Source organism: Amblyomma americanum, chromosome 10, assembly GCF_052857255.1.
Source record: "Amblyomma americanum isolate KBUSLIRL-KWMA chromosome 10, ASM5285725v1, whole genome shotgun sequence".
NCBI classification, from domain to species: domain Eukaryota; kingdom Metazoa; phylum Arthropoda; class Arachnida; order Ixodida; family Ixodidae; genus Amblyomma; species Amblyomma americanum.
Window position 1 is genome coordinate 57076514 of NC_135506.1, and position 25603 is coordinate 57102116.

General features: G+C 45.3%; 1 protein-coding gene across 4 annotated transcripts in view; it reads right to left on the reverse strand.

Annotated features, from left to right (window-relative positions):
* Nucleotides 1-19276: 19276 nt before the first annotated feature.
* Nucleotides 19277-25603, reverse strand: part of LOC144107836 (uncharacterized) — a 65983-nt gene continuing 59656 nt past the window's right edge. For all 4 annotated transcript variants that reach the window (XM_077641049.1, XM_077641048.1, XM_077641046.1 and 1 more), the window contains exon 11: nt 19277-21650. In XM_077641049.1, coding sequence (XP_077497175.1) covers nt 21273-21650 — 378 coding nt within the window. In that variant the 3' untranslated portion in view covers nt 19277-21272. The remainder of the gene's footprint in view (nt 21651-25603) is intronic.

Here is a 25603-nt window from a genome sequence, read left to right on the forward strand (position 1 = left end):
ATTCAGAATCTGCCTATGCTGGGCTCGGTCTTGGTTGCACTTTTAAATATCGAAGTATTAGGGAAATATGAAATTGTTAGGGACATTTAATGGGTAGCTTGTGGCTCTAAAAATCTACATGCATTACTTGTTAATGGGAAAAGCACAGCCAGACCACATTGAGTTTCATGTGCAGGGCTTTATATGTAGTGTAGTGTAAGCATACTGCAGGTGTAGGGCACAGAACATAGTATAATACTTTGTGCCTCTAATGCATGACTTAGTATGTTCAGAACACTCTGTGCTTTCATACCAAGCAGTAGTAATAGTAGTCGTAGTAGTGATATATTAATGATAATCTTAGCTTGTTTGTTGTGTCCGCCTCTTGTGCATGTTGTGCCTATTAGCACATTGCTGTGTGGCATCACAGAGGTCACTAGTGTAGAAGTCGTACTACTGCACGCATTGGCACCTTTGGCCAGGAAGTGTAAAGGCAGAAGCAGAAGAAACACTCTCATTTAAGGCTCTGTTGGCTCGTTATAAAAGTACATAAGGCACTTTCATGTGTTAAATAATGGCTTTGTGAAGGTCATATAAATTTATCTTAAAGGCTTCTTCCACACACCGCATTTGGCACATTTTACCATATATGGTCACATATAAGACGGCTTTTTTTGCATAAAGGACCATCCAAAATGGGGGGGGGGGCTGGCCTATATGCAGAGCTGACCTATATGGTGTCTGATGTAGTTTCGGCCAAGCCATGGAAAGTATGCGCCCCGCGTTGGTGCCTGTTGCCAGCAGGAAATGAGAAGCTTCGTGCTTAAAAAAGAAAAGAGGAAAAAACGTTTATATATTTATGCAAAATGGTTCCGTAGAAAAAAAATAGGACTACGTGCCGTTTACCCTGCTCGCTTTCCCAGTTAGGTGTTAGTGCGAGAGGAAACTCCTGGTAGCCTTCGAAGTGCGCGTCCCACCGGAATCTGAAACTATAGCCACGGCTGTCAAGAGTTTTGTATGCTGCTTGCCTAGGCTTGTCATCCAGGCCATACGCAAGCATGGAAGGCAGGAAGCTGGATTTTTTTAATTTCCTTTGATAAGTGCTCGCCCTGCAATTTCATCATTACAAGTTTAGATGTTGCTTTGAGCTGCACACACGCTGTGATGCCATACTGGGAGAAACAGTATAAGCAAAGATTGTGCCATAGACATACATACATCATCCGCCTTTGGCTAGCGGCTGTGCAGTGGGAGTGACGAGTTATGTTGGGAGCAAACTTTTCTTTCACGATTGACGGGTGTGTGTTTCAGGTAACTTCTATTACAGTTGGCTTATATGTGGCAGTATGTGGCAACTTTAACTGCTGATATACCGTAAAATATCCCAGCTTAGATCTACTACTTCCACTTTGCTGCTAAATATAGCCAGGAGTGGATAAACTGAACAGTGCCTCAGCCTTTTTTTGCAGTTAGAAAGATGATGAAAACAAGAATTGTTCAAAAAAGAATGAAGCTACGGAGCACTGAAGCTTCCTTGCTTGTTCCTCACCTGTCCAGGTGGTGTCGCCCTCTGGTAATTACACATCACAGTCGCCAGCTGAAATCAAGGCAGAGTCAGGTACGTGCGGCAGGTTGAAAGCCTCCTGTGCTTCAAGATGTGCCACTTGTAACGGACTACGTGGGTGATGATATCCTTGGTGTGATTTTGATGACTTGCGTTGTTGCCTTTCCATTTCCTTCCCCCCCCCCTTTTTTTTCTTCTTCTGGCTACCAGACCTGGGTCGGCGAGCACCAGTAGGCATGGTGTCACGATACCTCAGAGATGGTAGGACTTGTGCCAATATGCTGTATGCTGTTCGTTGGCGTAGGTGTTATTTGTAGTTTTGGGAATGCAGTGCTCCGTATTTTAGTACATAGTTCAGTGGGCTGATTTTCAAATGCTGCCTGCAGTGGTAATTTTGTAGTGCTGGTTGTTTATCGTTCCGAATTTTTCACGCCAGAACATGTGCAGTGCAACAATCTATAATGAGCAGGCGATGAAAATCGGCCTCGGAATAATGTAGAAAGTGTTATGCTAGGGGAACAGTGACTCATAGCAGAGGCTGAAAAGAAGCAATGGAGAGTACTTGGTCAAAAAAAAAACTGCGACTTCTGAAGCACAGGAGGAATTGGTAACTATCAGATTCCGATTGGTTCTTGCTGTGTTTTTGGAATTTCGTGTCTTTTCTTCGTGTGCTTCAAATGAGGCCAACTGCTTGCTCTGGTGGTGCTGAAGCAGAAGCAGCTCATGGGAGCAGAGCAAATGGTCTTATGTGTGGCCAGGGTTGGATTCGTGGGTGAAGTGGGAGTGGTTGTGGCGGGAAAGGGCGGGAAGTTTTATTTGCACAATGCTTTTCTTGAAATTTCTGCATTGCAAGAATGCGGTTTGTCGCGGTTTTGTGCAGAAACTTTCGGACTGAGTTTGACAGTGATGATGGCAACATTCTTTGTTGCACTTGTCTCCAAGATGGTCATGCTCAACTTTGGAGGGGAATTTGAGGTGTTTCTTCTGTAAGAAAAAGTGCTCGTAATCTCCTTCATAGATGTAGAAAAAAGTCCCTTTTTAGAAGGCTTTGAATGTGGCTTGGACGGTGTGGTCTAGAACACTGCCCATTCCCATATCTAGGAGAAATAAAGTCTCTCTGCACATTGGGTGATTTTTACCTCTTTCACTTCTGGACATTGACTTTACTTGCCCGCCTCACTCTGATGTCTGGCATGCGGCATTCCGTCAGATGTTCGCGACCATTTCTCATTGCTAACTTTTATCAGAGGTGCAGCAAGCTTGACTGCCAACAATTTTTTTCTTCAAAAATCCACTTTAATGTTTATGAAGAGGGCAGCTTAATATGAGGTTTTCACACCTGCAGCCATTTGCAGTGATCACAAGGAAACAGTCACCAAGAGCAATGAGAGAGAGAAGAGTTCACTGGGTGCAACTTTTGTTTCTGCTGACACATCTGAATGGCTGAGTAAGTTCACACTTGAGACACGCTGTGACAGATGGTGAAGTTTTATTCGACAAAGACGGCTCATTGGCCGTCTTTGGATCACGTGTAATCTTCAGCTGTGCCAACAAGAAGGTGACCTGGCCCCGTGCCAACTGCACACCAGTGGCTGTACATGCATGGGACCTTTTTGCCTTTTATATGACAAAAAAGAAAATGAATGCCTGTTCAGATAGCAGCTGTCTTTCAGTGTAGCTCTTCCTTCGATTTCATAAATATTTAGAGCACGACTAGGTATAAGGAAAATGAATTGAGTAGTGTTGTGAGCCTGTTAAAGGTATTTTCTTTTCTGACCTCGCACAAGTTCTGTGCAAATCGTCATGTCCTTCTTTTGCAGGTGTTTGTGGAAGTGGCCAGAGCAGCCAGCCGCAGTGCCGCTCTTGGAATGCCACGGTCATTGTCGTGGCCTCCTACACCCAGTGAGTGCTGGTGCTGCTCGTCTTATCCAAACTGAATATGATGGCAACGTTCTTTGTTGCACTTGTCTCCAAGATGGTCATGCTCAACTTTGGAGCGGAATCTGAGGTGTTTCTTATGTGAGAAAAAGTGCTCGTAATCTCCTTCACAGATGTAAAAAGAAGCCCTTTTGAAGAAGGCTTTGAATGTGGCTTGCTGACAGTAATAGTTGAAAGTAGTGCTAGTTGCATGAAGATTCTTTCTGGAGCCATGTGCTAAGCAGGGAAAGCACCATAGACACGGAGGTACCGCGGCAGGCTGGTGTTGTCTTGGTATTGTCTTAACTGGTATACGTGTGCACTGTTTTACACTGTTGGCAGTGTCTGTCTGATGTCGCTCGCGTGTTCCAGTAATGAAGTTGACCAACTCAGCTTTCTCAGATACATAGTGAAGGTGCAATACTGGTACATAATTTTTGTTGAGGAGCAGGACATGTAATGGAAGGCACCTCGAGCCATACCAGGAAGTTGTGGAGAGAGCATGGAAGAGGTTCCAAGGCATCAGGACTGTGTTTTTGGCTGATACTTGTATTGCAATGGAGTATGTGAGGTGACAATTTTTTTTTAGCTTGTGTGGCAGTTTGGGATAGCTGTCTACAACTCCAAGGTGTTGGCACAGTGTGCTAACTTCTCTGCAGTGCCTCGACGCAAGGAGGTGAAGCACCACCATCAAGAACAAAAAAAAAATAAAAACGCCGCACTAGCATTCGCGACGTCCGTTTCTGCGGCAACGCGATATGAAGCGGAGAAACGCTGAGGTTTCTTCGCGGTGCATAAGGGCAAGGACGCGAGGCTTCTACGAACTACAGCGATGCGCTTATATACGAACGGGCCGGGTCTGGGAAACGCAGCTTTAAAAAACAAACACTGCGACAATCAGCCGCCGCGATGGCTTTTCCACAGTACTAGAAAGCAAAGGGGCGAAGCATTAGAAAATGACAAAGGAGAGATTTTGGTTATTTTCGTCACTGCCGTCGATGGACCGGACGCGTTACCAATTTCGTTCCGCTCTAAAGACAGCGCAAACGCAGTCTGAATTAGCGAGCACTGGATTAGGCTTGTTCAGCTCCTCTGCCAAGAATAATAATAATTGGTTTTTGACATTTTTTATAAAGTGAAATTGTCAATAAATTTCTTTTTTCCCTCATTCAGCAGTTACATTTCTCAATATCAGGTGGTTTGTATCATACGTTTAACGGGATAATACGTTTTTCCCTCAATGAAAAAAAAAACGTAGCAACGAGGTTTTTACACATTTGCATAAATGTTTGATGTGTATGTGATTGCAACACAGGTTGACATGACAATTAATTTCTGAACACATGATTTAGCCTTGCCTGCTGTTAACATGGAATAAGATAGAGATTACTGGCTGATCTATGATGCCATAGGTATCATAAGAGAGTTCTTGCACAGCCTCTGCCCTCCCCGTTCAGCCACGTTCCTACGTGGCACCCACAGTAATACAGGACATAGTAGGCACGTCTGCCGCTGGGGACGAAGGTGGCACTGGTGAAAACTCTCAAGGCAAGGTTGTATGCAGTATAGGTACCCGGGAAAGTGGAAGATCAGACAGGCATCGCCGTAGCCAAGCTACTAGAGCACCAGACGCAAAATTCGGAGGTCGCGTGTTCAGGTCCCATTGGCGGCACATGGTTGTTTTTCTTTTTTTGCTTTCTAATCAGTTATCTACATGGCGTAACTTGGAAGCAATCAGAATAGAAAAATGATAGAACCAAAACTGTTTACGAAAAAGGAGCAGAAATTCTTCCTCCCATTAACTCTAGCCAAACCATGCACTAGAGAATGTCAGGGGAGGCAGATCACCATATCCGTGCATGCTGATGCATGTTCGAGCTGTGTCAGTGTGTGTGCATCTTGGGACCTTAAATCCATCTTATGTTATTAGATGCACAAGTCATGTTGTCTCTCTTTCTAGGACTGTTTTTCTGACTCAAGCATTGTATATTTTGTCTAGTGGGAGGAAAATGACCCCAGTGAAATGTTTACATCACCCCTGTATATTTTTGAAAGTGTAACTTACCAACAGCTCAACATTATAAGCAGTACTTCACCTTTGTCCTTCATTCTTTACAAACATGATCTGTGCAGGTGGAGACATGTGCAGGGTCGCAGCATGTCTCAGCAGCCTGCAGCTACAGCGCTATTAGATATGCGGCTCACGCATCATAGAGAATTTTTTCCGCGATATAGGAAATTTTTATGGCACGAGCACAAAACTTTCGTTCTCTGAGTTTTCATCCTCTTCCCGTTAGCATTAGCTTGACACTTAGTCACGGACCTTGAGACATACGAGAGGAAGTGATCAGAGAATTTCCTTCTGGATTTAAAACCACAAATGCTCGACATACTCCGGAGGAATGGGAGAACATGATTCCTCATTTTAAATGTTTCATCGAGCAAAGTTTGAGATGAAGAATCTGTGCACACGCGGACTGTGTTGAAGATACGCAGCTTAAGCATCCGCATGTTCTCATTGATTTCGGTACTGCGCTCACTATGAACCAGCGGGCTACAGCGTGCCGCCGCTGTTGCAGGCGTGGAGCTTCACCAGCGGTAGAATCGTCGCGCCTCTAGCGACGGCGGGCGGCGTACCTCCCGGAGAAAAACTTGCATTCCTTCCACAGCGAATGCGAAGGAGAGATTAAAGATTGCGCGTGCCTCTCTCGAGACCGGCTGTGGCCGAGCCATAGGTGTTCTGCCGCGCGCCATCGCCTCTGCCAGGCGCGGTTCGGGTAGGAACGCAGCCGCGTTGTATACTGGGGTGGAGAATGAGACACTATATGTTTTACAGAGGCGGACATCACTGCCATAGAACTGATGGCTGCGATGGGGAGACTTCGGACGTCCTCGGCTGCGGGACCGGACGGAGTAACTAACAAAATGCTCAGAAATCTGTATGACGACTCAGTTCAGGCGCTAACAGACTGCATGAAAAAGTGCTGGAAAGAAGGGAGTTTCCCGCTGGCATGGAAACATGTAGGAGTCACTTTCATACCGGAACCCGGCAAGAAGCTGAACATCGAGAACCTGCGACTTATCACTCTAAACAGAAAGGAGTAAAAAAGGAGTAACCTGTTCTCTAGCGCACACCCTTTCGAAAGGGTGTGTGAAAGGGTGTGCGCTAAAGGACAGGTTACTCCCTTTTTACTCCCATATAGGTGTATACATGTTTAGAGTGTATCTCCCTCACATCGTGCCTGGGTAAGCTCATGGAGCACGTTTCTCACGCGTTTCCAGAACTACGTAGAGATCCATCGCCTCATATGCCGCACACGATGATCGGATTTAGGCCACACCTGTCCAAGCACGACGTAACGCTGCAACTCTCTGGGGAAATCGCAGAACCGGGGAACGGCCACGTACGTGGGCCATCCTAGGGTTGGATTGAAAGAAAGCGTTTGATAACGTCTCGTATGAGGCGATACTCGCCAACCTCTCAAAACTAAACGTACGGCGACACACTTGCGCGTACATAAGAGATTTTTTTTTGTCTAAAAGGACAGCGCAGCTAACTATGGGGGAACTTAAATCGGAAAACATACCACTGGGAAATAAAGGGTACCCCGCAGGGATCAGTTTTATCGCCCTTTTTATTCAACACTGCGCTGATCATGCTGCCTAGAAAACTTGACGTCATAGAGGGTATTAGACATACTCCATATGCTGATGACGTCACGATTTGGATGAATCACGAATCAGACGGGCAGATCGAGACGGCCCTACAAGAGGCGGCGGATGTCGTACACGCCCACGCCCCATGGGCAGGACTGGAATGCTCCCACAAAAGTCGTAACTGCTGGTCATCCGTATAACGGATGCGCCTGCAAAACTGAGCTAAATAGGATGCAACTGAAAATCCAGGGCAACGAAATTCCGGAAGTAGGCATGATACAGGTGCTTGGAATGCTTATACAATCCAACAGATGCAACAAAGTAACGCTGGACAGGTTGACGACCTCAGCCCAGCAAACCATAAGACTCATTAAGCGTGTGGTGACTCGGCAAAAGAGCATGAGAGAGCGCGACACATGTCGGCTCATTCAGGATTTCGTCCTCAGCCGGCTTGTGTACGCCACACCTTACTTGGATCTCAAGAGAGCAGAGAGCGAAAAGCTGACCTGCCTGATGAGGCAGGCGTACAAGGCGGCTCTCGGCCTCCCCAGAAACACGTCCACACGAGACTTGTGTCTCTTGGGGTCCACAACATCCTTGAAGAGCTCATTGAGGCACTATTGGCATCGCAAGAGCTCAGGCAGACAGATACAGGGCTCTACATTTTGCGAAGCTTAGGCATACAGGGCAAAGTCCCCTTAGGCCAGGTGATTATTCCTTCAAAGATGCGCGAACGCATTCGGGTCAAACCTTTCCCCAAAAACATGCAAGTGGACCTTCACGAAAACCGAAGGATGGCTAGGGCAAAGATGTTAAGCAAACAGTATCGAGGGGACGATAGTGCCGTATGTGTTGATGTGGTACATTATAACACTACAGGCAAATACGCTTTCACTGTGAGTGCGGTGAGCGTCTACCGCAGGGTGGCGGCTACGGTGGTCACGGACGAGTGGGAGAGGTAGAATTAAGAGGCTGCAATAGCACTAGGGATCGTTCAGGAAGGCACCAGCACAATTCTCAGTGATTCCAAAACGGCCCTTCGCAACTTCGCGGGGGTCATATCTCCGCCACTGCATACAAAACTATTCGTATGATGCCAAAAGATAGGAAGGAAGTGGATCTGGTGTGGGTCCCGGCCCACACGGGCGTTCCAGGGAATGATGCCGCTCACCAATGTGCTCTAGGCTTTGTCAGCCAAGCCGGTGAGGGGGTCTCGGACCCGGATGTCCCCAGGGGCGAGACGCTAACTACATATCAGGCCATAACCAATTATTACAGAGAGCTTAGAGCGAGCCTGCCTCCTCCACACGTTTCGCTCAGCCGCGAACAGGCTACGACATGGAGGCGGCTGCAAACGTGGTCGCAGCCAAACCCGTGGACATATTCTGATATCTTTCCTGGTTTTACCATGATAAATCCGTATTGTCCGCTGTGCGGCGAGCCTGCCACCTTAGGCCACATAATCTGGGACTGCACGGCGGATCCGCTTCCGGCAGATCTAGTCACATCTCCCACGCTTCAAAAATGGGAAGCTGTTCTCGCCAGCTCGGACCCAGACGTTCAGTCCCGGACCACAGCGAGAGTGCGGGAGGTCCCCGACAGTCTTAAACTGCCGGTCACCTGCAGCAGCTGAAGTTGCCGAAGAATATCACCATCTTCCTGACAATAGAGTTTTCTCTCTCGCTCGCTTGGGTGTCCACAGATATATGTGAGAGTTACAGCATCATTTCCTTTCCTCAAAACAAGTTTTCAAAACCAATTTTCTTGGAAAGCAAAGAAAAGGCGCATAAATGGCCCCATGGGACAGTAGACACCTCAGCCGTGCTTTAACCTGCATGTGTTGGCATTCACAACGTTGTAACAGAAACGCGGCACTAACCGCCGGCGTTCATTGTGGTCACTGCCGTTTGCATTGACAATGTTCGATCAAGATTCCGATGATTTTGAGGAAAAGAAGGCGCATAACTGGCTCCCTGGGACATTGGATACCTAAATCGTGCTTTGAGGGTACGTGGCAGGGCTGAGAGAGAGAAATGTGGGCTACATGCATTAGCGCTGACAACGTTGCGGCAAGCACGCGGCACTGCAGCAATAGGCCGCAGTCTTCATTAATTTGGTGACCAGCCTCCCGTGATCCACCATTATTTATCTGCCACTTGCCAAGGTGGCAGGGTAGACGCACTGCCTATCCAGTGTGCAGAACGCACTCAACGTTGCAAACGGCAAGCCGCGTCTACTTGCGCAATACACCACAGTGTTCGCTCTCTAATCAGGTTTAGCAGTAGTTGAACCGCAGGTAATTTTTTTCTAATGGTGATTGGTGTCGTATCTTAATTCACAGCAGCATCCGGGTAGCCAAGCCTGCTCAGTAAACGTCTGCCAGTCGGAGTTTGTCTGAGCCTTTGTCTTTGAGCGGCAAAGTGTGCCTCAGCATGTTTGCTAGCCGTATATTGCTTACGCCTGATTTGAGTGGCTTGTCCGTCGACGTGCTGGGGGTTAATCCTAGCGCCCAACTGTAGGCTTTCAGACCTTCAGTGGCTCCTCTCCCTGTGTGTTTAAGTTCAGGTAGGGCGAGCTGTATGTCACTCTGCTTACAATTAGGCCCTGTACTACTTTTCTTGTGTTTGCTTCTTTCATTCCTCTTCGTGAGTTAGATATTCCACTGATAATTTTTGTCACTTGTGCCATCCTGTTGGTAAGTTGGGTGACAGTGTGATCTCCTTTCTTGTTGTGCTGAATCCACAATCCGAGTATTCCTACCTCTGGCACTCAGTTACCTTTAATGCATACTTCCATGCTTCCGTTTTTGCTGTTACACGTCAGGAACTGCCATACATGCAGATCTGATGTTTTTTTTTTCTAGAAGAGAGGCACGGCTAGAGGGGTGCTCACACATTTACCTCCCCAAAAAATTAAGTCTAATCTGTGCAACACCCAGTAGATTACAGATTACTCCACCGCACGAATGCATGAACACTGTATAATGTTTTCATCTCATGCATAGAAGAAACTACACGGAAGGTTGTCACTAAAGAAACCCCTATGCACGTTTTTCGTACCCAGTCAAAAAACCCATTGAGACCAATTGGGACTGCCAACTAGATACAAATGGAACCAAATGGGCATAGGAATCCATGCAATTGGTTGGTCCAATTGGTTTTGCAGCTTCCAATTCTATTCCAACAGGTTTTTAAACATTCTCCCAGTTGGATTATTCAACTGAGTGAGATGATACCATTTTGAATCTAAGAAACTAATTAGAATTTGCAAAACTAGTTGGATAAATCGAACAGATTTCTAAAATTCCATTTGGTCATATTTGAATCCCGAGATTTCAACTGGTGTCCCACTAAAAAGAAACTGGGCCTCAATTACACTTTCTAACTATAAAATTCACTATGCATTTGCAAGCAACTGCAGCCAGCTAGAATGCCTGGAGCATTGTGCGTGTTACCAATTGGAAGGTCCAGGTGGGTGTTCCAGTTAGTTACAGATACCAATGGGAAATTTTTCAATTGGAATCCAATGATTACCTTGGATGGGAACTGCATATTGCTCTCCATGAGCTCACAGCAGTCAACTAATCAAGTTTATGTAAAAATGATATTGGCAGCTCTATCTGTTGAATTGTTTTCATCATTTCAAACATCCCCGTGGGTGTAATTAAATCGAACAACTTCGCTAAACGGACAAGCGCCACTGGCTCCAGCTGGAGGGTCCCATGTACATCGCACCAATGTACTATTGCGGTGTCGTGCCCAAACGCTCTGTTTTACCAAATCCGAAAATCTCTCGATATGCTTTCTGGTGCCTAGAGTGCTTGGGCACATTTGGTGTTGCTAGTGTCGGGAAATGTTGAGACAAACCCTGGCCCTCAGGATGTGGCTGCGGCCACTATTGACGATGTGTTGATGACCCTTAAGAAGCTAGAGGAAGGTCAAGGCAGATTCCTCAAGGACATGCAATCCGTGAAAGGGCAGCCATGGCTAGCACGCTCGACAGTCTACTAAATCAAGTACATACTCTTGAATAAAATATGATTAAAGTGAACCGTGATGAACTACACCTGATTAAATTGTCCTGCGATGTTCTCTCTCTAAAACTGTCATTGATGAAACTACCTATCAATCCCGAAGAAATAACCTACTAATTTTAGGTGTAGAGGATAGTGCAAGTGAGACCTGGCAGCAATCTGAGGACCGCGTTTTGTCATTTGGTGGGAAGCTTAAAGGCAAGTCATTTGAGATCCGAGAAGATTTGAATCTTTCTGCGTGCCATGCACAGCCTAAGCTTGTTGCTCATGCGCGCTCACTAGGTGTGCCCTTTAAGTTGAGTTTCAACAAGTTATACGCCAACAGTCAGCGCTCCACCTATGACGCCGCCTCTGAAAAGGTTGTCGAATCTGCAAGATAGCTAGTCGTTGAGGATCGGCCCCACCACGTGTCTTCATATGTTCCCCATCCTCGTCAAACGAATCTGGTGGCCAATGAGCTAGTTTTCCTCGTGAACAGTCATAGCCTAATAAATAAAATTGACGATTTTGCCACTTTGTTATCTTCAGTAAAGCCTAACATCGTACTCAGAACCAAATCCTGGTTGCATGATTCTATTGATGAAGCTGAGCTTTTCCCTTCTGGTTATGAAGTGCACTGCAGTGACTAGGGACACTCATGGGGGTGGCGTTTTTGTACTTGCAAGGATATGCTTCCGTTTGAAGCCGATAGCAGTGTCTCCAGCATGCAGTGAATTGGTGTGGTGCAATTTTTCGAAGCGCAGTGGTGGTATCTTAACAGTAGGATCCTTTTATCACCCACCTGGTCAAAACTGTGTCGAGTGCTGCAATTACCTGTCATGATTGTTTTCCACACTGAGTAATGATGTTATCTTCAGTGATGATTTTAACATTCCCGACGTCGAATGGAAAGATAAAAAAACCCATACTCACCGTTTGCACCATTAGGGTTTGCAGAGCTCATCACAGTTAATTATCTAACACAGCACGTAAATGAGCCTACAAGACAGCAACACTCGAGGTCTTCCATTTTGGATTTACTTTCCTCAAACACAACCTCGCCAGCAGATAAAGTATTAATAATCCCTGGTCTAAGTGATCATAACTGTGTTGTTGCACGTTTTGCGGTGTCAGTTGCAAGGACCGTGCATAAGCAATCGAGGAAAGTTTATTTTTACAACAAAGGTGATTATGCATCTTTATCACGTCATCTTGTTTCCTCCTTGCCTGGTTTTTTAAACAGTAGTCATACAATAGACTGTGAGAACACTTGGGAACTCTTTAAAAACAAATTCAAAGCTCTTGTTGACATACATTATCGTCAAAAGTGGTGTCTTGCAAATAGCGAAATGATAAGCCATCGTTCGATCACAATATCTGTGCACTGGTCAAAGAGCGCCACCGCCTTCTCACCTCTTACTGAAAAAGCCGTCGTTGCCGCCGTGGTGGCTGAGTGGTTATGGCGCTCGGCTGCTGGCCCGAAAGACGCGGGTTCGAGCCCGGCCGCGGCGGTCGAATTTCGATAGAGGCGAAATTCTAGAGGCCCGTGTACTGTGCGATGTCGGTGCACGTTAAAGAACCCCAGGTGGTCGAAATTTCCGGAGCCCTTCACTACGGCGTCTCTCATAGCCTGAGTCGCTTTGGGACGTTAAACCCCCTTAAACCAAACCATTAAAAAGCCGTTGCTCACGTGCATTTCAAGCAATGAAGGTCCTTTCGCATGATATCAAAGTTAAATTAAAGATTCAAAAAAATAAATTCTTCGCTCCTTTGGGTGAAAAAATTCAGCGTAACCCCAAGGAGCTATGGAAGTTTTTAAAATGTCATGGAAGGGAACAGGTTGGCATTCCATACCTATCAGTTGACGGAGCTGATGTCACTGTTTTAATCCCTATTTTCGGTCTGTTTTTAGTGCTCCCTTTCGCACAGGTCTTCCTGAAACTACTCAAGTTATTTCTGTACCTATGTCACATATTACAGTTACGTATAATGGAATTTTGAAGCAACTGCAATCGCTCAATGTTCCCACCGCTATTGGTCCTGATCGAGTTCCATCTTATGTTTTGAAAGTATGCGCTGAGGTAGTAGCACATTATTTGGTTGCGCTGTATAACAAGTCGTTAGACTCTGGTTGTCTTCCCACAGAATGGAAAGTAGCTAACATAGTCCCAATCCATAAAAGTGGCTCCAGAACTGAGGTTTCAAACTACCGACCAATTTTCCTCACAAGCAAGATTCTAGGACATATTATTTACACTGCCGTTATAAAACACTTGGAAAATAGCAACTTCTTTGCGAATGTACATCATGGTTTCGGGTCTGGGCTTTCATGTTCTACACAGTAGTTGGAATTCAGTTATATTATTTCGTGTTATGACTATAGAAATCAAATTGAGTGCATATATTTGGATTTTAAAAACACAATTTGACTGCGTACCGCATGCCCTTTTATTGCATAAACTTGCTTCCCTCGGGATCCACCACAATTTAATTACATGGATTCGCGACTACCGTTCCGATAGATCACAATATGTTGTAATTAATGGTATATAACATCCCATTCTGCTGATTTTACTTCTGGTGTACCTCAGGGGTCAGTTTTGGGGCCTTTGTTGTTTTCAATTTATATTAATGATATTGTCGAGAACATTTTCTGCACAATTCGCTTGTACGCAGACAACTGTGCCGTGTACAGCCCAGTTGTCACTGAACATGACGTTCGCAGCATGCAGCAAAATCTAGACAGCATCCATCAAAGGTGCATCAAGTGGAAAATGACACTGAAATCAAATAAATGTAAATATGTTACTTTTACACGAAAACATAACCCAATAAACTCTGTGTACTGTTTAAATTCTACTCCTTTAAAAAAAAGTTTCTGAATTTAAGTACCTCAATGTATATTTCAGAGAGGACCTTACATGGAGAACCGACATTGAATATGTGATAAATAAAGCATCCAGAATGTTGAATTTCTTCCGGCGTAATTACCGTAAAGCCCCAACAAATATAAAAGAATTGTACCTCACACACATTAGACCTATTCTTGAGTATGCTAGCGTGGTGAGGGATCCATGTATGATTACATTATTGGATGGTTTAGAACGCGTACAGAACCTTGCAGCACATTTTGTCGCCAGTGATTACAAATTTTGACACAGCTTTTCAGCAATAAAGGAATCTTTTGGCTGGGCACTTCGCAGTAATAGGCACATGCACAGTAAACCAGAAATCTTCTATCGCATCTATTTCAGCGAAACTGGGATCGATAAAACTCTCTATGTTCAGCTGCTGCATTTTGTATCTGCACGTTGTGATCATGTTTTTAAGGTGCGTCAAATGAAATTTCAAACTAACGTTTATCAGAACTCTTTCCACTGTCATATCTGTTTGGAACAAACTCCCCAGAAATGTCGTTGACTGCACAGCTGTAGAAGCAAATATTCATGCTTTTATTCACAGATTCACTTAATCTTAACTTTGTATCATTAATGTACGTGTGTGTGTGCCTAATTTTGCTGTATTTTATGGCTGTTTCGTGTGTTGTTTGAATGTCTCATCACCTGACTATAGCACTTATAATGCTTGATTTCACTGTATTGCCCCCCCCTGCAATAATGCCTTCAGTGGCAGTAGGTATCTGTGAATAAATAACTTAAATAAATAAATGGAGTATCAAAAGAGTGTTCTATGCATGTATATTGAGCTTATGTTCCTTCTCTGTGAAGCAGACTTATTCATTTGGCTTTACTGCTCTAAATGTGTGAAATTCACATAATGAACCCCTGCAGTCTCAAGAAAAAGTTCAATCGGTTCCAGATGGCAATTATTTTTGAACAGCAATTAACCAAATAGTACTCCTGCATACACTAACCCTTCCTATTGCAAGAAACTTGTGCCGGTATGTGCCGGTGGCTGTTAGTTGCTTCACAGAGGCATGCATCTGATGTTCGGTGGACATATGTCTAACATGTGGCATTTTGTGGGACCTGCGAGATATATCAGTTGGCTGCAGCCATCATGGCTTGCTTCATATAAGTATAGAATACATGAATTGCCAATGTCCTCAATAGATCCACTCAAGCATATCCACCCTGAACCTCAATCGGAGATCTAAATAATTATATTTGTATGTTGGTCACACGTCCATGGGAGGCCCGTTGGACATCAACAGATCTGCCACGAATATCCGTATATCCGAAGATGAATATACATCGAACATCTGATGTTTGTCCGGTGGTTGATTGGTATATATTATCGGACGGTTCACTCCGACGGGCCGGTGCTTGTAGAGGTGACTCCGTCCGGGCGTCAAAAAGGAACTCATGACCTGCTCATTGCCACTCTGGCTTCTTGTGCACGCACGACTCGATGGGGCCATACGTTCAGTAGGCCCAGTTTGTGCCCTACTGTATTTATGTCGCTATGTTGTCTCCTGCGACCAGTGTGAATGCAGGAAAAAGCCATTTATGTCGGCTGCTTCATTCCACGACATTCGCCCGAACCTTTTTATCGCGTTGTTGTCGACCTGCTGGGAGTTTTCTCGATGTCCCGCTTAGACAATAAGTGGATTGTCGTTATTGTCACTGATTATTCCATCAGGTACAGGAGCGGGCATAAGCAAACGAAGAATGATATTTCAATTTGTCTCCCCTTTCGGAAACAAAGAAACATTATGCGTCCATAAGAGGAGAGAGAGAAAATAAACATTTTTTATGTAATAGAAAACTTCAGCGGATTGTGGGTGGGGTCCTAAGTCGAGGATAGCTACCGCCAATGCTTTCGCATTGGCGAACTGCGTGCTGCTGTCCAGCTAATAGGGTAGAACTTTGGGCCAGTTGGTGTAGCTACATATTCAGGAAAACTTTGCGCAGAATAACACAGGACGGGAGGGAGAAACATGCACACACACACGAGCACGAACTTGCAACTGTATTTTCAGAAACAATACACTGCCTTAGGAAGCAGAAAAGGCGCAAGTGTACAAATTCCAGCGTACAAATCTCCCCCACCCCCTTTCTGCTTCTTAAGGCGGTGTATTGTTTCTGAAAATACAGCTGCAAGTTCGCGCTCGTCTGTGTGTGCATGTTTCTCCCTCTCGTCCTGTGTTATTCTGTGCAATGTTTTCCTGAATCTGTCCAGCATCACCTCCCACTGCTCCAGCACTGCATTAGACGGCTTTAAGTTGCTGTGTTTAACTGTGCATGGCAATGTAATGTGTGAAAATGCAGAAATACCACCACACCAGGGATATGTATCTGCATATAATGTTGAGTGTATGCGGCGTAGGTGCCGGGGATGGGGAAAGAGTGTTTGGATGAGTCTTAGGTGAGAGGAGTTTACCAGGCAAAGTTGCTTATGTGGTGGTGGGCAGAGATGCCTGTTTAGGAGGAGGGTGGGTCATAAGAAAGCGCGAAGTGGGAGAAGTGATGGGGGCATAAGGGAGTGCACTATAGTGTCCACTACCTGCAGGTACATTCTATAGCTGGCAATTTCAATTAGACTGCACGCGAAAGCTATTAGAAACCAATAGCGTGCTCAGTTTACATTTGCCCGCACCTGCACGATATTACGCGTCCATTATTTTTACCTACGAGTTGCTCTGTAGATGCTGTAGATTTTCTTCCACAAGACGGTATACGTTATTATGGTGTTTCTCAATTATGACCGAATGAGGCCGCTACATGCTGTCTCGGGTGGACGCCTCATTGCAAATACAACGCGGTATATCACGATGCAAAACAGTACTGCTGCAAATACGATGTGCACAGAGCGTTCCACAAAGAAAACCGTGCACGGCCGCATTTAACAACACGCAATAGCATTGCGGATCACTTCCGATATAGGGCGGGTACCTTTTAAGGTGAATTTGACACTGCGTGAGCTAGCATGAAGTATACCACGAACACGTCGCGCTGAACGCGATGATGCTCACACAGTCTGATAGCGCTGCCCCATCTCCCAGACCGGTGGCATTGCCGCAGTCAGGCAGGCAAGAAAAACGCGGTGCAAAGCAAAGGCGCTTGCACCAGTTACCTTGATGGAGCTTTCCAGTGCTCCTGATGTTCATCCTTTCACCACTGTTCATTAGTGCGTCACTCCATTATCGCTCCTACTCTCTTCCAGTGTGCCCAGTCTCCAGGGTCCCCAATAGATGGCACTCGAGTCCCGCATGAGCCTCTGATCAGCGGTCAGGGTCTACAGTTACCCTTGTCAGGCGGGAAGCCAAGGGAGGCCATACTGATCCAGTCTCCAGAGGTAGAGGAAACCAAAATTTCAGCATCCCTTGCGCACTGAAGCAGAGGAACTGCTCATGCCTAACCACACAGATGACGTTCACAGGTGTCTTCGTCTCAAGCCCACGTCTTCTATACAGCCCAGAAGCACGGGCCTAGATATAATGTTGATGGTGGCGTGGGTGTGCAAAGAGGCTCCTCAGAACAAGACTCATAAAAGCATTTGAAACCATAAAACTCCCTGTGCTTTATGCCTTGGTTAATTGAATGCAGCGTCTCAACAGTCAGTGAATGCATCACAACTTCCGTAGCTTCAATGCAAGCCTCGTTGACAGGAATTTACTCGACGGTGACTGACAACTGCCCCTGGATAGGCTGTGGTTCCAGGTCCAAGCACTGGATAAGGACAAATGTTTCCTCAACTGCTAGGTTTTTGTAAATGCCACCTTAATTCAAGTGCCCTCTATGTTTATGAAGACCCATAACAGTGATTAAATACAACCAATCACTACATATTACTACAGGCTCCAAATATTCTCCAGCGGAAAATTTGAACTGCTGCATTCTGCAAACTGAGAACGAACAAGAAGTCTGTAATATGCTGTGGCGAGCCTCCTACACATAACTGAATGTGGCCTTTTGTGCAGAAGCACCCGCATGCTTCACCTGAGTGACCAGAGTCGTCGAGGAGTTGTATTTTTCTCCTATCTCACAAGGGTGAGCTCGCTGTGGGTATCTCAAAGATTAATGAAACAAAAATTGAGGGGACACTTATGCTTCGCCTTAAGGGTATGACGCGGCCGCATTAATGGGTCCCTTCAGTGGCCTGCGGTCCCCTTTGCATATCACTTCGCGGACACTGCTCTTTCTTTCACCATCACATAAATCTTAACCTACCCTTTTGAGTACAATGCCTATCATGCCCATATATGTCACATTAGTCATCTCTACATTCACAGATCACGGGAACTGTCAGGTGGCTATTTCTAACACAGACACTGGAGGAGCCTGCTGTTCCCGAGCAACCTCTCATGACCAATCATTAATTTACGTGGCACTTGTCACGGTGGCCCAGTTGTGATGGTGTCACAAGGTCACGTGACCTAGGTGTCAGTTGGGGTGACTGGGTGATGGCTTTTCTGGCGGTTTTTCACTCACACCGCCACCACCAATTTTCTGCTGAACGGGACCTTTAACAGTATTGCATTACAGTTTATGCTATGTTTGTAATTTGGGTAAACATAATGCAAGGGGCTGATGAATCAAGAAAAAAAGTCACGTTGCAAGTACAAATATGGTAATATTGCTTTCAACAGGTGCCGGTATTATGACTCAACCGATAGAAGCTTGCCGACGCGTTGCTCACAGAACCGCAGCACTTCATGTGCTAGCTTGCTGTGCGGATGGGGTAGCAAGCATGTCAAGCTATTAGCAGAGCTTTGTTCATTACCACATTCCACAATTAAACAGAATTCTGGCAATTAAATTAACCACATTCCCAACATTCCACGTTTCCCATTGATGCCTACAAACACAACATCATCAAAAAACAAATGCAGCTGCTAATAGATAATTTCATGAAAAATGTTAAAATCTGAAAAATGTCAAAATCGGTTATTTTCCTCAGAATCGTGGGAAACAAGAGGCCTTAATTAAGAGTTGTGGAGGGCAATTTCACTCGCTGCTGCTCGCACCAAGGCAAAAGGATAAATAATTTTACAATTACAGAAGAGTGTCTCCTAATCCAGCAGCAATAAAGGAGTGATAAAGAAATCTGTCCACATTGCCACTGTGTCACTTCATAACCTGCATAAAACAAAAGCATCCATCTAAAAAGCATCCATCTAGGAAAACTAGATTAAATTTCATAATGGACAGTTCTTCTCAGAATCTAAATAAGGAACAGCCACGTGAGCATTCAGTAAAGTGACTATATTTCGCTCAAACAAAATAAATGCTACATTACATTTTTTGTTTCATGAACCATGCAAAAAAAGTACCAGCAACTAATACCGTCAAACCATGGTATAACGAACATGAATAGTATGAATTATTGGGCATGTCCAACTGGTCCTAATTATTTTTAGCAAACGCACGCAATTCTTATTTTATATACTGAGCACTGTTTGCCTAAAATGGATATGTTGAAGTGCTCAGTGCCAAGCTGCAGTGTGCTTGCTCGGATGGCAGACAGCAAGCATGTTTTGCCTCACTACACAAGTGACTGGTAGTGGTGTGATGTGACAAGTGTTAGTGCCATCGTTCACATTTTATCTTGCATTTACCAATAGCACAATGCAAGAAGTAGCGGCATGAAGAGTTGGTAGCCAAGCACCCATTTCTGCCTCTCACACCAGTCAATAGTGCTTTCAAACCAGCAGCATGGATGGTCAACTGTAAGTTATCCTGTGCTCATTCTGAGTGCCATAGATGCAACGAAGACGGCGATACCTTTCGTTCTAGCATCCCACATTTCATGCGGCACCACTGTAGTGCGGAAAAACCATGCTTGCTGGCATTTGACTTTCCACCGTCGCATGCTGGCAGTCCTATGCGGAAAGGCCCACCTAACTGGCATTCGGCGCCGCACTCAAAAGGTCATGGCGAGTGAACCATCAGAAGGGCCACTTGCAAGGGCCCAATGTTTCGTTCAATACACTGATAGTTCTGCTGAATGGGACTTCAATGCTATCATAAGAGGTACATTCTTGTTACCATTAGACTTCATATTATGAACTTTGACTGTATCAAAATATTTTTATATATTTTTCTGGTTCGCTATAAGAAGGTTTGACTGTACTTCATCAAAGACATAGTCATACAGAAATCAGACAGGCAAGTATGTGTCAGCACTGGGTTGCACATAAATAAGTAGGGGGAACTTTACGTATACTTTGTATCCAAGATCCACCATGAATAGAGGCGAAAAAAATTGTGGCATATACTCAAACAGTAATAAAAATGTTTGTATATTGTGTATTTGCGTAGCAAAATCACATTCTTCTATGTGGGCGACAATATATACACATACCAGCATACGCTATCTGAACATCAGTCACAAGAGTTCATTGGGCTTTTCTCAACAGTGACACCAAATCTTCATTAGCAAACGAACAATGAATAAGAGCTAGGTGGCACTTCCAACAGTAAAAGTTGCTTTGAAAAGCAAGCACCCTAACCATGATATAAGACACAATATAAGGAAACACTAATAGATTTTAAACACTAGAAGACATACATGGTTATGAAGCAAATGGAATGACTCTGGTGCCACAGTGGCTTGCTGCAAGGAACCTGCATTGCTGGTAGGTCAAGTGCTGTGCAAACCACTCGAGATCAAACCTATTAGTTCAAACACAGTGCGCAAAAGATAACTTCTTTTGCCAGTGATTCACCACAACTGTATCAGATTTATAGTTCAAAGGAATAAGACACTAATAAACATTGCTTTTGGCACTGTCAGAAAACAACTGCACCGGCCTTGCACCTCGAACGAAGTGCTGCTAAACAATGCTTTTGACCACATCAAAAGACTTGCAAACACGGGGCATTGTTGCACGCAGATACAGTTCAGACTAGGTCAGGAAAGCATCTGGTCCTTCGAAAGAGGCTCTCAAACCTCGCAGCGCTCTCCTCGTAAACACAGGCCCAAGTGCTGATGGCACAAGTCATAAAAAAAGAGGTCCTGTCAGCTCTCTTGAACCACACCACGGTGAGAAGCACCGTAGTTTTTCCAAGCATGGTGTGGTGAACCCATATGCTGGCACACTGAGAGATCTTCGCTCCAAAAATGAAGAGAGAGGGGGATCACTGCCAGTCCTTGTCACTTCGTGCATCAGGGCAGGCCCCTAGTCCAGCAAAAGAATGTAGGCTCGTAAAAGAAGGCCAAACCATCCATCTTCTGTTGTCACGACTCCCTAAGAATGGCTTGGAGCTTTCCACACACGCTATCTGCTGAGAAGCCTCGCTCGTCATAGGCATTGCAGGCGTTGGCGAGGGCGTCTTCAAAACGACTGCAGGCGTCCGAGCTGAGCGCCGCGTCGGCCCGACTCTCGGGCAGTGACATGCCGTGCAACAGCTTTGCTAGGAGTTGCTGCAGGTGCTGCGGCAGCAGGTACCGCTTCTCGGGCACCAGGTCCAGGCGGCTGGGCAGCGTGGTGTAAGGCAGGCGAGCCACCACAATGTGGCAGTAGTCGCCCAACGCCTGCGCCTGGTTGGACAGCAGCGCCGCATATGTAGTGTGGTACAGCTCGTCTATGTTGCTTTCACTCACGGCGCCCAGGTCCTGCGAGGAATGAGTCGTCGCTAAGTGTGAACCGCAGCTTTCACAGGTCTTGATAAACACAATTAAGACAGGTGTTGGTCTGATAGCAGAGCAGTTCCCACAAGCCTTCGCAAAATGTCCGTTGTGTCTTTCCTGTATAGCTGAAATGCATACAGCGTGCTAAAATCAATCTACGATATGTTTCCTACCTAAAGGCAATCATGAAATAGTTCTATAACATCAGCACATAAAATATGGCAATAAGAAAGGTAATCGCTAGCCTAGAAGCAAGAATATGGTGCACAATCACGAGTGGCGCACTTCCCGTAGTAACGTACCACCTGCCGGAGCACAGGCACAGCACCACACCCCAGTTGTCACAAAGCCTAGCCTTTCTTACATCAATGCTGCAGCACAGGATGCTTTGGCTACTCGCAGTCTATCAGAAGAGGTACATTCTTGTTACCATCATCATCATCATCATCATCAACCTTACTACACCCACTGCAGGGCAAAGGCCTCTCCCATGTCTCTCCAATTAACCCTATCCTTTGCCAGCTGCATCCACCCTTTGCCTGCAAACTTCTTAATCTCATCTGCCCACCTAACCTTCTGCCACCCCCTGCTACGCTTACTTTCTCTTGGAATCCACTCCGTTACCCTTAAGGACCAGCGGTTATCTTGCCTTCGCATTACATGCCCTGCCCAAGCCCATTTCTTTCTCTTGATTTCGACTAGGATGTCATTAACCCGTGTTTGTTCCCTCACCCACTCTGCCCGCTTCCGATCTCTTAACGTTACACCTATCATTTTTCTTTCCATGGCTCGCTGTGTTGTCCTTAACTTAAGCTGAACTCTTTTCGTTAGCCTCCACGTTTCTGCCCCGTAGGTGAGTGGTGAGTACCGGTAAGATTATGCTGTTGTACACTTTCCTCTTGAGGGAAATTGGTAAACTGCCACTCATGATCTGCGAGAGTTTGCCATATGCGCTCCACCCGATTCTTATCCTTCTAGTTATCTCCCTCTCATGATCCGGATCAGCTGACACTACCTGCCCTAAGTAGACGTATTCCGTCACAATTTCCAGGCTCTCGCTGCCAATTGTGAACTGTTGTTCCCTTGCTAGGCTGTTGAACATTAGCTTGGTTTTCTGCATGTTAATTTTTAGACCCATCGATCTGCTCTGCCTGTCTAACTCATTGATCATGATTTGCAGTTCACCTCCTGAGTGACTCAGCAAGGCAATGTCAACAGCAAATCTCAGATTATTTAGGTATTCTCCATTTATTCTTATTCCCAACTGTTCCCAATTCAGGCCTCGAAATACCTCCTGTAAACATGCGGTGAACAGCATTGGCGAGATTGTGTCTCCTTTACTGACGCCCTTCCTTATTGGAATTTTATTGCTGACTTTATGGAGGACTATAGTAGCTGTGCAGTTGCTATATATATCTTCCAATATTTTGACATAAGGCTCTTCTACCCCCTGATTACGCAATGCCTGTAGGACTGCTGAGGTTTCCACTGAGTCGAATGCTTTCTCGTAATCAATGAAAGCTATATATAGAGGTTGGTTATATTCTGCGCATTTCTCTATCACCTGATTGATAGTGTGAATATGATCTATTGTGGAATATCCTTTACGAAAGCCTGTCTGATCATTTGGTTGATTAAAGTCTAACGTTGCCCTGACTCTATTAGCGATTACCTTAGTAAATTCTTTGTAGGCAATGGATAGTAAGCTGATCGGTCTGTAATTTTTCAAGTCCTTCGCGTCTCCCTTTTTATGGATTAAGATAATGTTTGCATTCTTCCAAGCTTCTGGTACAGTCGAGGTCATAAGGCATTGCGTATACAGGGTGGCTAGTTTTTCTAGCACGATGTCCCCTCCATCCTTCAACAGATCTGCTGTTACCTGATCCTCCCCAGCTGCTTTTCCCCTTTTCATTGCTTCTAAGGCTTTCTTTACTTCATCTTTCATTACTGGCGGGAAGACGCATTGCTGTGCACTGCTGTCTTTCTCATTAACGCTCTGATTACATTGGCTACTGTACAGGTCTGTGTAGAACTCTTCGGCTACGTTAACTATCTTATCCATATTGCTAATGACATTGCCCTGCTTGTCTCTTAATGCATACATCTGGTTTTTACCTATGCCTAGTTTCCTCTTCACCATTTTTAGGCTACCTCCATTCTTTATAGCATGCTCGATTCTCTCAATATTAAACTTCCTTATGTCGGCTACCTTGCGCTTATTTATTAACTTTGATAGCTCCGTTAGTTCTATTCTATCGGTAGGGTTAGATGCCCTCATGTTTTGGCGCTTCTTAATCAGATCTTTCGTCACCTGAGAAAGCTTTCCGGTACCCTTTCGAACTGTCCTACCGCCTACTTCTACTGCGCACTCCGTAATTATTGATGTCAGATTATCGTGCATTGAATGAACGTCAAGATCATCTTCCTCAGTTAAAGCCGAATATCTGTTTTGCAGCGCTATCCTAAACTCCTGTGCTTTCCCTCTTACGGCTAACTCGTTAATGGTCTTCTTCTTCACTAGCTTCTTCCGTTCCCTCTTCAAGTCTAAGCTAATTCTAGACCTTACCATTCTGTGGTCGCTACAACGCACCTTTCCGAGGACGGCCACATCCTGAATGATGCCAGGTTTAGCGCATAGTATGAAGTCGATTTCATTTTTAATCTCACCATTGGGGCTCTTCCAGGTCCACTTCCTGTTTTCTCGTTTGCGGAAGAAGGTATTCATGATCCGTAAATTATTTCTATCCGCGAATTCGAGTAATAACTCTCCCTTGGTATTTCTAGAACCTATCCCATAGTCACCTACCACGTGGTCGTCAGCCTGCTTCTTGCCCACCTTCGCAATGAAGTCGCCCATAAGTACAGTGTACTGCGATTTTACTTTATTCATTGCCGATTCTACGTCCTCATAGAAACTTTCAACGGTCTGGTCATCATGGCTGGATGTGGGTGCGTAGGCCTGCACCACTTTCAGCTTGTACCTCCTATTCAGCCTAATTACTACAGCTGCTACCCTCTCGTTAATACTGTAGAACTCCTCTATGTTGCCAGCTATATCCTTATTAATGAGGAATCCCACACCTAGTTCTCGCCTATCCTCTAACCCGCGATAGCACAGTATGTGTCCGTCCTTTAGTACTGTATACGCCTCACCTGTCCTCCTAACTTCGCTAAGCCCTATCACATCCCATTTAATTTCCGCTAGTTCCTCAAACAGCACTGCTAGGCTAGCCTCACTAGCTAAAGTTCTAGCGTTAAACGTTGCCAGGTTCAGATTCCAATGGCGGCCTGTCCGGCTTCTTGTTACCATTAGACAACAAATGCAATAAGACCTCGTTAAAATTTGAGTACCGTTGGTTTCCGAAAGGCCTTTGGCGGTGAAAGAGCCAAGCAAGAGCGGCCGGTAGTCTTCGGTCTGCTAGGCTGGTGTCACCGCACGACTAACGGCCTACCAATCGCTGGCTTTCCAGCATTACAGCAGTGTCACATAGAAAATGGGTGCAAAAGCACCTTCACATGGCTAGCCCTGACAGTTCTTTCCAAGGCCACGCAGTGGCTTGGCCCCGCACTCGAAAGGCCATGGTAGGTGAATCATTAGAAGAGCCACTTGCACGGGCCCGGTGCGTCACTCAAAACAATTGATTGTTCTGCTGAACGGGAGTTCAGTAGTACGACTTTTTATATGGGATTTTCAAGGGGATGTTCTGACTCTTTATACTATAGACAATAATTCGATATGCAGAGGATCGACTGTTTAATGTAATGCAAGTATTGGCCGAAATAACACCCTTTCTGTAAAGTCTAAGATGACACGTTCTCGAACCCTAGCTTCTTCATGCGCCAGACCACAGACCTGTATCATGGGTGATAGCATTACACGTCCTTCGCACTTCCCTTATGACATATTAAGCCAACACTGAGCAACTCTGCCATGCGAC